The sequence below is a fragment of the Fukomys damarensis genome, unplaced genomic scaffold (genome assembly GCF_012274545.1).
Source record: "Fukomys damarensis isolate Sample0158 unplaced genomic scaffold, DMR_v1.0_HiC HiC_scaffold_39, whole genome shotgun sequence".
In the NCBI taxonomy this organism is placed as follows: Eukaryota; Metazoa; Chordata; class Mammalia; order Rodentia; family Bathyergidae; genus Fukomys; species Fukomys damarensis.
Window position 1 is genome coordinate 14,704,818 of NW_022900951.1, and position 12,817 is coordinate 14,717,634.

Here is a 12,817-nt window from a genome sequence, read left to right on the forward strand (position 1 = left end):
AAAAAAAAAAAAAAAAAAGATTTGGTTAGGCTTCAGATTTCCCTCAATAGTATTCTGTCATGAGTTTAATGAAGTAAATAGTATTCTGTCATAAGCAAATTACCTGCAGACAGACAAATGTTTTACGGATCTCAGTATTTCATTGTTTATTAAATTCTGAAGTATTGAACAGTTTTGATATGAAACACCAGCTGGATTCTTTGTTGAAATTAAAGTTCATGTGGAAATTCAAGGAACCCACAGTTGTCAATACAGTCTCGAAGAGCAAAGCCAGGGCATTCACACATTCCAATTTCAAAACTTACTACAAAGATCCAGTAATGAAGATGGTCAGTTGATAGAATTGTGAGATCCGAAGTAAACACTCAGATTTATGGTCAACTGGTTTTCATGACAAGGGTGCTCTAAGATCATTCAGTGTAGGAAAAAGTTGTTTTTTTAACAAATGGTGCCAGGACAACTGGATGTCCACATGCAAAAGAATGAAATTGCCTCTCACCCCCAACTTCATACCACACAAAAAAATTCGCTCAAAATGGATCAAAGGTCTAAATGTACAAGGTAGAACTATAAAACTTTTAGAAGAAAACATGAGTAAATCTCTATGTCTTTGGATTTGGCAGTGATTTCTCAGATAATGATACCAAAAGAACAAGCAAACAGAGAATAAATTGGTCTTAATTAAATTTTTAAAAACTTTGTGCCTTAAAAGATTCCTTTAAGAGAGTACGAAACAACAAAAATCCCAGATGGAAAAACAATTTCAAGTCACATACCTGATAAGAGAATTTTATCTAGAATATATAGAGAACTCTTACAATTCAATAAATTGTAAGCCAACTTTAATTTTTTTTTTTGTACCAGGGATCAAACTTGGGTCCTTGAGCCTGCGAGCCAGGCGGCAGAACCACTGAGCTAAATCCCTGGCCCCATAAGCCAAATTTTAAATGGGCAAAGGATCTAGATAGCCCTTTCTCCAAAAATGTACAAATGGCCAATTAAACACATGAAAAATTGCTTAACATCATTGGTCACTAGGGAAATGCAAATCAAAACTATAATAAAACACCGCACATACTAGGATGGCTATATTGAAAGACAATAAGCATTGAGGATGTGGAAAAATTGGACAGTTCATTATGGTCGATGGGAACAGAAAATGGTGCAGCTTGGGAAAGTAGTTCCTCAGAAGGTTAAACATGGACTCACCGTGTGACTTACCGGTTTAACTCCCAGGAATATACCCAAGATAAACGAAAGCATGTCCACATTAAAAACGTCCAAATGTTTGCACAGCGTTATTCATAATAGCCAAGAAGTGGAAACAACCTAAATGTCTATCAAGGAGTGAATGGATAAATAACAATGTGGTCTATCCATACAATGGATTGATATTCCGCAATAAAAGGGAATGAAGGATTGATGCATACTGCAACATGGATGAACTTTCAAACCATTACACTAAATGCAAGAAGCCAGTAAACAGATGGCCACATAGCTTAGGATTTCATTTATACTGGAAAATGCTCAGAAAAGAGAAATCTATGTAGAAGCAGAAAATGGATTGTAGTTGCCTTCTATCTAGGGTGGGTGCTGCGTAATGGGTACTGAGCTTCTCTGGGGTGATGAAATTAGTCTAAAGTTGCTTGCGACCATGGTTGCAGAACTCTGATATTCAGTACTATACTTTATTACATTTTAAATGGGTGAATTGTACACTTTAAATGGGTGAAGATTATATATGTGGACTTTATCTCAATAAAGATATTATAAAACAAAAATTTCCAATGTAAACAATCATTTGAAGAAGCTCTATTCGTGCCTCATTTGTTCTTCCTTTTTTCCCCCTGAATTATTATACTCATTTGCCTTTCAAGTTTGGTGGTGACAGTTGTGGGAGTCTCTTAGGTGACTGCCGTTTTTCTGACAGTCCATGCCATGAGAAAATTTAACTCAGTTTTCCAAATAAGGGTGTATTGTGGCACTGTGTCTAAAATGTATTTGTGCATGTTTCTGTCCTAAGGCCAGAAATGTTTTCCCCGATTCCTCTGAAAATGGTATGCTTATATGTGAAAGAAGGCAGAGTAGGAAAAAGCATTCATCCAGGGTCAAGTATATGGCATGGGGATTAGAAGGATGTTGGGTTGAATATAAAGCTGTTCGGAGCCCCAAAACACTAGGCAGAAATTTGGGGGCTTTTAGGAGGCTGCCCATTCACAGAGGACTTAAATGTGATGTCCAGTGTTGTTAGTGTGGGTTCATTGACTTACCTCAGCATTTGAAAATGGAAAGTAACTCAAGAGAAAAGAGTTGCTAGTGAAATCTGTGCTGTGTCCAGGGCCAGAACAGTCTCTGGAAGGTCCTCATCTCTGATTCCACTCTCCTTGGCCCCTGCCTCCCGCCCCCATGTTCATAGCCTCTCCCAGGGAAGGCCCGGGAACTCAGCTCTAGCCTCCAGATGACGAGTGAGACGGGCTGTACTTGCAAGCTTCTTGCCAGATAAGCTCTGCCAGCAGGAGAAGGGTGGGCTAAGACCATTCCTACCCAGAGGGGTTTCATGAATTGGGAACTGGCATGTTTGGGTGGCACAAGGCAGAGCTTGGAGGGTGAGAAGCCTCCGGGGCAGAAGTCCTTTCTGTGATACGAGTCCTGACCACTTCCTACAAAGCATGTAGTTGGTTCATGGACTTCCTCCAAGTTGCCAGTGGAGCTCCTGTGCCGGCTCTTTTCCACATGTGTTCAGTTTGTCAAAAGGTGGTAGTAGCCCTAGGTAAGGAAATTTTTCTGTGTTCCTGTCACTTGAGGTTCTTAAATACTGCTTACATGCGCAGCCTGCCCCATGCACCTAAGGGTGACCACAAACGGGCAGTCTGCCTGAGTGGGTTGCACAATGGAGCTGTGTGTAATGGGAGCTCTGGGCCTTCCCCAAGCCCTGTGTTCACTCATCCAAAATCCCAGGCTCCTCCTCAAGGTGGAAACAGCAGGGGAGGTTCTCCTACCCCCGATGTTTGGTCACTTATCATGTGCAGGCTCTCGGGAGACCAGGACTATTGTGGGACAGCACACATGCTCCCATCCATCTCCTTCCTGCCTGCCATCCAGTCACCCTCAAGACCTTTCACTGCCTAGTGACCTCTCTGCAGACCTCTTTGGCCACAATTTCATGAAACAATTTCAAGCCTGTTCTCCAGCAGTCAAGAGACTACTGGATGTTGCTGTTTTGAATGTGAGAAAGCTAATCATCAGGGCTGCTTTGTGTTCCTCTGGGACTACCTTTCACAGTGTTACTGAGACAAAAAGAGAGAAAGAGAGAGTAGCAGCCAATTACCCCTTCTGCTTAGGCTTTTATTTTTTTTTTAAATTGGTTTGGGGGATATTTTCTTTTTTCTTATTTTCTTTGGCCCTGAGAGAGGAAAAAGTTCGTTTTTCTTTTTCATTGAAATTGGAAACTATATCAGGCTTTTTAGAAAAATGAAGTATTTACTACACAGCTCCGCATTTAAAAGTGCTTGTAACATACAGCTCTGTTGATCACAGTGGTGTGCCAGGTCCCCCACCCCCTCCCTGGCAGGGCCAAGCCAGGGCAGGCGTCAGGCACACTTGCTGACACACTCCAGCAGCTCCATCCGGATGGCAATGCGGACGTGCCAGCCCAACGGGATCAGCCGGATGAAGCGTGAAATGATGGGGGGCCGCAGAAGGTTCTGGACAGTGGAGCTTCGGTCTGAATTTCCATAGAAGACCTAAAAAGAGGGGGGGAAATCCAGTCACCAACCAACACATCTGGTGGGAAAAGAAGAGATGACTCCTGTCTTGAGCTAGTCCCAAGTTTTAACTATGGAAAATCTTAGTGATTAAAGTACAGAGACTGCTGGTGCCCCCCTAAAATCTACTTTTGGTGCAGCTACATGCTGAAAGCATCTGTGACTACATGGGACATTTGGAACTGCACCATGCAATATGGTAGCCCACTAGTCACATGTATCTATTTCAATTTATATGAGTTAAAATTATGGCTGGGCACAGGGGTGCACACCTATAATCCCAGCACTCTAGAAGGTTGAGGCAGGAGGGTCACATGTTCAAACCCAGTCTGGGCAACTTAGCAACTCAATCCCCAGTACTCCAACAGAAGAAGAAAGATGTGCTATGTTCCCAGACCACATTAGCCACATCACAAGTGGTTAGTAGCTACATGGACCAGTAATGCCATATTGGACAGCATCGATATGAATATTTCCATTATCACAGAAAGTCTTAATGGGTAGTGCTGACAGAAAATGCCTCAATTTTTACCACCAATTATGTGCTTTTATCCTCTGCATTTTGACAAGGTTTGAGAAAACCCATATCACACAAGAAGAATGTTCCCATGTTCCAAAGGTATCCAAAATACAAAATGGGCTCAAGAAAAAACTTATGCACAGCTCTGAAGCTGTGATGCAAAGCTGAAATATCTGTACTTAACTTTGATACAAATGATAATTATCCTTTGGAAAACATTTTTAAAAACAGACAAAAGATGGAAAATTCTGGAAGGAGGAGGGCAGTGCCAGAGTAGAGGGGAGAAAAAGATTTGCTTAGAGTTGTGTTTTTTCAGAAAGTAACAACATGTAATGGATGTTAGACAGTATTTCTGAAGAAATAATTCTCTGTACTCTTTCCAGAGTCACTGTATTCTCCTACACAAGAACATTTTCTTCTGTGAGTCTCTTCTTTAAAAATCTATTACATTTGACCTTTTCAGTGTGCAAAACAAGACGGACCTTGTCTGCCATGATCTTGTCCTTCTTCTCCAGAGCAACGTGTTTGTCCTTGGGCCTGTTCAAGTAGGAGCCACATGAAGAGGGGATAACTGAGCAGGCTCCAACCAGATTGCATAAGTGCTGGAGTGGCATGGGCTACCTCTTGCAAAGAAATGTCAAGGCTTTCAGAAGCACAGGGCTCGAGAAAGTATTCTGATATCTTTTGGAGAGCCAACTAATAAGAGCAAAAATGAAATTAAATGTCCAAGGATCAAGATGTTTTTTTCCATTGTGTCCAAATCCTTGAAACTTCACCCCATGAGCAAACCCAATTTGCTGTGAAAATTGTCATCAGAAACTACAAAGCTTTATTTTCAGCCACACGCATTTAGTTAACCTAATTTAATGTCAAAATTGGCCTGGGGAATTCCTTACTCAGGCAAAAAAATGGCTAACATTTCAAAACTGCCACTGTTTTAAGTTTATTTTTATTTATTACAAATATAGATATATAGTGAGGAGTCAAATGTGTTCATGGTGAGGATGGCGTTGGTCTCAGTCCTTAAAGATTAATAGGATAAAGTTGCCCAAAGGTTAAAGTGTCTCTCTTTGCACTGGTAGAATTCTGTGGCTAACTTGTCAAAGTTTTTCTTAATAGTAAGGAGAGGCCATATCTATACAAATGGACGACTACCCACATCAGTAACAGATCAAGCCAAATCCATGAAACAAAGTATGTTCAGTGATCCAGTGAGTTTGGAGCAGTCCAAATGGCCAGTCTTAAATCTTCAAACAACTATAGTATCCACTGGTATGAGAATGCAGAAAAATATTTCTTTTGCACAAAAGAGCAAAATCCACTCACAAATTCCTGGGCACCGAGGATACAGCCCGGCAAGAGAACAGACTGGATTTGGGGAAAGAGGCACAAATGACCCATCATGCTGTGGGCTCAGTGCTTCGACAGGGCAATGATAAGAGCAGAAATAAGTTGGTATGAGCCTCACTTACCCGGTTGTTTCCCATCTGATCCTTGTAGTAAATCCAGTTCAGGCGCTCGTCTGTCCTGTACTGCACACTGTACTTGGTCATCCACTCATCAATGTCACAGCGCCCCTGGGTGAGGATCCCTGAAATCACCTTGATCTCCTTCAGATCTATCTGTAACCATTGGCTGCTGTCCTGGAACTTGGAGAGCCAGGCGCATCTGCCGGAAACACTGAGTCACCAGGAGCCCTTCCCTGTGAGTGCCTGCAAAAAGCCAGCAGGTACTGGCTTCAGAGGGCTGCCAGTGCCAGAGGATACCATTCCAGCTTGGCCTCTGTACCTGCTATAGCCCATGCATCTTTCCCTCCCTCTCCTGGCCATCTGCAAGCCTCAGGTTAAATATCTTTCCCATTATGCTTTTTCCAAAGCATAATGCGGTCTTTCTTCCTTCATCTCCCTCATAGTCCTTGGCACATTACTGAGTAATCTCTTACGTGATGTCTCCCTCTTGGAACTCTGCCTCCTGAAGGCAGAGACCTCATCCATTTTCCCTGCGGCTTTATTCATATTCCTTGGCATGCGAAACACACTCGGTATTTGTTGAGTAAATAAGTGCATTCTGTGCCATTCATTTATTAGAGACCTATTTTGTCCAAAGCACTTAAAGAAAGAAAGAAAACACCGAGACCACCTGCCCTACTTACCCAAAACCTTGGCTGTTGAGCCGGGCCCTGTTTGCGGTCCATGAGGAATACCAGCCCACGTACTGCTCTGGGTTGGAGCAGGTGATCTGGTCTGGTGTGACTTCCCCTGACTCGAAACCCAAGGGCTTGTGATATGGGCATTCTGGGAAAGGAAAACAGTGCACATTCAAATATCCATAGCTCTAATTGCACATAATGGCACACACCTGTAGTCTCAGCACTCTGGGAGGCTGAGGCAGGAGGTCTGCAAGTTCAAGCCCAACCTGGGCAACTCAGCAAGACTCTGCCATCTTGATACTCAAACAGGAGATTATTGAAATAACAATGCAAAGCCAGGTGTGGTGGTGCACACCTGTAATGGCAGCACTTTGGAGGCTGAGGCAGAGGGATCTCCATGAGTTTGAGGCCACCCAGGGATACATACTTCAAGACCAGCCTGTACTATATAGCAAGACCCTGCCTCAACCCCCACCCTAAAAGAAATAACAAAGTCATTGGCACCTGGGAGATGGAAAATGTGTTACTTGTCAGCACGGGTAGAGCTGGTCTGACTACTGCTCATTTGGGAAGAGAGTGAAGGATGAAGGAAAGGGATTGCCTTGGAGACTCAGCATTCATAAAAGTGCAGGGTAGTGGTTCTATGGCAACCTGGGGAGATGGATTTGAGAAATACTTCATCTCCACCAGCTTAGAGACCTGAACACCAACAGGTGCACAGCGAAATGACACATTCACATGCCAGGCATCTTTAGTTCCCTCATTAACGCAGGTTTAGCCATGCTGCACGATGACATCAGGGCCTCTAATTGTTCTTGGGCTGGAAATGATGCCAATTATAGGAACAAAACAATAGTGAGCAGCAAGAAAGGCAATTACATATTGAGACTGACTTCCCACTTGTAAAATGCAGTTTTCTCACCAATCTTTAAAAAAAAAATTCAAAACAGAAGAAATGTGCCAGTGACTGTTGAATAAGGAACAGCTGAAAAGGACAGCTTTTGCCAAACGAGAAGCCAAAGGTGTTTTTTGTGCACTAAGTGTCTGCTGCTTCCTCTTCTTTGTGTGTCCTTGCTTTAGAAACAGTGCCGGAGATGGGCATAGTGAACACACCTATAATTCCAGGACTCTGAGAGGCTGAGGCAGGAGGATTGCATGTTGAAGCCCAGCCCGAGTAATTTAGTGAGACCTGTCTCAAAATTTAAAGGTGGGGGAGCTCAGCACTAAGGCTCCGAGTTCAATCCCCAGTATCACAGAAAATAAGTAAAATAAAAACACTGCATGTTGGGAGAGATGGCACCTGCCGATAATCTCAACTACTCAGAATGTTGAAGCAGGAAAATCACAGGTGTGAGGCTAGCTTGGGCAGTTTAGCAAGATTATCTTAACATTTTTAAAAAGAGTTGGGGAATATAGCACTATGGTAGATCATTTGCTTAGCATGCACGCGGCCCTGGGTTCAACCTCTAGTACTGTGGAAAACAAACAGTCTTGGGTTATCTGATCAGAGAATGCCAATTGCTAACTGTGGGAGCCTGGCTGAACCAGAGCGACTCCATCTTGATCAGCAAACAACCTAGAGACTGTCGCTCCCCCCCGCATCCCTTACAGGATAACTAATGATTAATTGTGAATTGTTAGGTGGCTGTTTTGAAGTAGCTAGGAAACTAGGTAGAAACTGTAGTGAACACAGAGACCCAACATAAATCACACCACTCCTTGCTTGCCTGTAGTGGAATGTTCTGAAGTTTGTAATCTAAGTTGAAAATGGAAAAATGGATAATCACTCTGCTGATCATTAGTACATGACGACCACTAGCTCAGATCAACTGACTCTTTGCCTTTGTCCTTTTCCTGTAAGTTTTAAGTGTAAACCCCCCTTTTCAGCCCTATATAAAATGGCCTCTGTTTCTTAGCTGGCCGCCTCTCTGAGCTACTTGGCTTGGGGAGTGCCGTCTGGCCAGACTAATAAAGGTCTATTAGCCAACTTGCCTGGTGTGTTCCTTCCTGGGTGACTCTCGCTATTGGACAAGCTCCTGGAGCCTCGCTGAGCTAACACGCTCCAGGAGTAAAAGTGAGACACGAGTCTTACACTAACCAAACATTCACTCCCCAGCCTCCACCCCAGCCTTTTTTCTTTTTGTACTGGGCATTGAAATCAGGGCCTTCATGCTAAGCTATACCCTCAGCCCTTTATTTTTTGAGACAGGGTCTTTCTAAGTTGCTTAACTGCCCAGGATGGCTTGAACTTGCAACCCTCCTGCCTCAGCCTCCCTGAGTGCTACGATTACAGGAATGTGCCACCAAGCCCAGCTTCTCCCCTTCTTTTTGACTAAAAAGCCCTAATTTGGGGCGTGGCAATGTTGCCAACTAAAATAGCAATCTTTCCCAGGCTGCCTTGCAGTTAGAAGTGACCACATGACGCAATTTCTGGTGAAAGTGATGTAAGGAGGATACCTGCTATTGACTTCTGGTTGGGTTTTGCTCACCCTTTTCTTTTTCCTGTTGCTAGACCTCATAAGTGGTTCAACTGCAGCTATCTTGCACCTTGAGGTTAAGGCCAGAAGAACTGCAGGGCCTTCAGCCTTAAACAACTTCCTACCCTATAGTGTTTTTACCATGTGAGTCACCACACAACAAATTCAGTTAGCCACCGTGTGGGAATTTTCTTACCTGCAACCAAACCCAGTCTTCACCGAATTTCTATGGAACACAAAAGATAAACTTATAGATCTGTATCTGCGTAGTTTTCTGATTGTGAATGATAAACTCCAAAAAGGGCAAATCAATTATTTTCTGCATATGTAAATTTGAGTTCAAGCTGAAGAAGTCTATTTATTGGGGCATCAACACCTGTAACAATAACATGGAGCTCTGAAGTCTTTTAGGGCACAATTTGTCAAAAGTCAGTAAAAGTGAATAGGATGAAATGTGTCATGATGGCACAGGCCTGTAATTCCAGCACCCAGGAGGCTGAGGTAGGAGGATTGCTTCGAGTTCAAAGCCAGCCTGGGCTGCATAGTAAGTTGAAGGCCAGCCTGTATTACATCATGAGACCCTGTCTCAAAAAACAACAGCAAGAAAAGCTTGAGTATCCTGAGGCTCCTGTGCCTGTGGCGAGGCCCTGGCCTGCCCCCAGGAGCAGAACACAGCAGAACAGCTTCAGTGTCTGGTCAGGGGGACTCAATTTCCTTTCACCCTGCCCAAGGAATAGGCCGGACTCACACCAGTATGTGCAGCTCAGTAGGGCTGGGCGGGCAGGGGACAGCATTTGTAGTTTATCAAGTCCCCAAGGCTTTGGGAGTCTACTAAGATAATGTCAATTCCTGGAAAAGAGAAGACTGTGCTTTTATGGGACGTTCAATCATGCCTATGCGGTCGAATCATCAGAGGAGCTTGTTAAGAGTGAGGTTTCTAGCCCCGCCCCCAAGCATGGCATTTTTTAACTTTGAAAACCTTGCCCTGCCTGGGAAGGCATTTTGTGAGCTGGCAGATTCAGAGGTCCAGGTTCCTATGGGCTTGGGGACTTCTCCTGGCCCCTAACTTGGAGGGACAGGGCCTCAGTGTCAGAAAGCAGGGTTTCAGTTGGGCCCTTTCCTGTCCCTTAACCGTGGTGTTTTGGAGTTTTTTGTTTTGTATAGCTTTGTGTTTACTTTAAAATTCTATCTGGGCTCAGTGGTAGAGCACTTTCCTAGCACACGCAAAGCCCCTGGGTTTGATCCCAAGCACCTCACACACACACACACACACACACACACACACACACACACACACACACACACAAATCCAACTGTGGATGTCTCTAAGGCTCCTTCATCTCCAGCATTTGATGAACCAATCTCTCTCTGTTTTTCGTTTGTTTGTTTGTTTTTTACCCAGGGTCACCAGCTGTGAGGGAGGAGGCAGGAAAAAAAAGAGAATGTTTTGTTACCTTTCCCAACCACCTTATTTGTGCCATTTTGTTCTGTTTTCTCCTCACGATTTTTTTTGCCATGTTTTTCCCAATTAGCCCATGTAATGGTTAGGAGTGAGCAACAGACCTGCAGGGGGACCCGGCCAGTGACAGTGGCCTTGGACGCCTGGGAGAGCTTCCCCAGCGGCTGAGATTCTGTTGTTCACTTTGTGATCTAAGACCTGTTTGTCCAGACATGAATCCATCATCCCTGTGGCTTTGGCTGGCCTCCAGGAGTTTATGCCTGACTCCCAGGCCCTGAGCCCTGTCCCACTGCTTCCCCCCAAGTATTTCCAGGTGAATATTTCTACCTGAATGACCCATAGGGTCATAGAAGCATAGGGCCCCAGATTTCCCAAGCTGAGCTCTTCGTTGTCCAACCCATCATCCATTGTCCAGTGCTCCAGGTCTCAGGCATTGACATCTCCAGGGCATGAAGCAGGGACTCCAGACCAATGGGGCTTGGCTGGACTGCACCCCAGCATCACTTGGGGAACTGTAAAAATGCTGTTGTGTCCCCTGACCCTGTGTAGTTGGTCTGGAGTGGGGCCCCAGGCATCAGGACAAAGCTGCAGGTGATTTTGACAGACGGTGAAGGTGAAGCAGGCTTGCTTAGAGCCAGCGTAAATTCCGAGCTTAGCCCCGTCTGGCTCCATTTCTCATCTGGGAGCCGTGTGACAGTAAGTACTGCCTTCCATGGTTGCCACGAGAGTAAGTGAAGTAACGTTTGGAGACTACAGTGTGTAGGGTACAATGCCTGGCCAACAAGCAGCTGGTAATATTGGTACAATGGAGGGGGTTTGTGAGGCTATACTGACACCTTCTTGAGTCTGCATGTTTTCCTAGTGAAGACGCCAGGGAGGAATTGGCACCACTCTACTCCTTTCTGCCCCCATCACCTCCCACCCTGTTGACGGCATCTCTCAGACTTATGCAGCTGGGCAATCTAACCCTGAACAGGAACTAGCCGCCTATCCCAGAGGAGGAAGGGGCATAGTAGGGGCCTGAGTTCTTGGGGACATATTTCTCCTGAAGGGCTGGTCCAGGATTGAGTCTGGGAACCCTGAATTCTGGGTACCTTCCGAAAACCAGTGAGGTGTCCACCAGCCAGTGGTGTAGTAGGCCAGGCCAGGATCCTGCCACCAAGCCTGAGACCAAGCCCCACAGCCAGGCAGCCCTTGCAAACTCATAGACTTTCGTGTAGTCCAAAGTGGAGAGGAAGAACCTTTAAAGACTCCTCATAGGCCACTGTGAGACTGAATTTGATCTTGGAAAAAATACAAAGTGTGACATTTCTTGTGCTCTGTGTGTCATGAAATAAACTGCACACCACTTAAATGACTGTAGTATTTCTGGATTCCTATCTTCCTCCTTTCAAATCCTTGGCTCTTCTTTTCTGTCTGCCCTGGACCTGGAGGCCTTCCCCTGAGGCTCTTTTCTGTCCCCTCCCTGCCCCCTTCACCTAGCCACCTCTCCCTTCCCAGATCTCTACCCACTTCCCTGGCCCACCCTGAGCTGCTGATGCCTCCCCAGCACCTGCGCACCCGTCACATATCATTCCTTGTTGGTTTGTCAGCTCCCCTTGTCTGTCTTGCTCACCATTCTGTCCTCTGACTGCAGTTCTGAGAACTCACTCTGGCCTAATAAAAAAGCAACTATAAATCGAATATAAGCTAGGAAGCAGCATGTAAATAATGTTGTGAAAGGCATTATGTTAAAGAGACCCTTGTCAGACGCACAGAAACACTTGACCTTCCCAGGTTTTCCACCCTATGGAACTTTGTTGTTGTAGCTATTAAACTGTTTGGCTCTTAAGGAAAAACCTGCATCTTTTGTGGCCCAAGTGACTCTTGATAATTAGGTTGATAACAGTGCATTAGTAATGTGTTGCTAATCCAGGCTATGTGTACTTATTAGTTTTATATTCAGCCCATACTTTCAGGGTCTCTAGGCATGCTGACCTGGCGTGTTTATAAAGAATGTGGGATGTGGCTTAGTAGTGTAGCACTTGCTTGGCATAGGCGAAGCCCTGGGTATAATCCCTAGCGATGCCACAACAATAAAAAGTTAACCTAAAGAAGCACAAAGAGAAGGTGGGCTTGATGCTGGGCGTGGTGGCGCATGCCTGTAATCCCAGAACTTTGGAGGCTGAGGCAGGAGGATTGCCATGAGTTTGAGGTCAGCCTGGGATACACAGTGAGTTCAAGGCTAGCCTGAACTACATAGCAAAACCCTGTTTCAAAAGAAAGAAAAACAGAAGGTGGGCATGGTGGTAAATGCCCATAAACCCAGCACTAGGAAAACTGAAGCAGGAGGGTTGCCACAAGTTTCAGGCCAGCCTAGTTTATGTAGTGAGTTCAAGGCCAGTCTGAACTACATAGTGAGACTTTGTCTCATAAAAAAAAAAAAAAAAAAAAAAAAAAAAAAAAAAG

At 44.7% G+C, this 12,817-nt stretch overlaps 1 protein-coding gene across 1 annotated transcript in view; it reads right to left on the minus strand.

Annotated features, from left to right (window-relative positions):
* Positions 1-3,463: 3,463 nt before the first annotated feature.
* The window catches only part of Rs1 (retinoschisin 1), a gene marked incomplete at its 5' end in the record, with an annotated part of 13,098 nt that continues 3,744 nt past the window's right edge, over positions 3,464-12,817 (minus strand). Inside the window, 3 exons of the mRNA XM_010643653.2 lie at positions 3,464-3,743; positions 5,757-5,952; positions 6,437-6,578. Of these exons, the coding sequence (XP_010641955.1) occupies positions 3,591-3,743; positions 5,757-5,952; positions 6,437-6,578 (491 nt within the window). The remainder of the gene's footprint in view (positions 3,744-5,756; positions 5,953-6,436; positions 6,579-12,817) is intronic.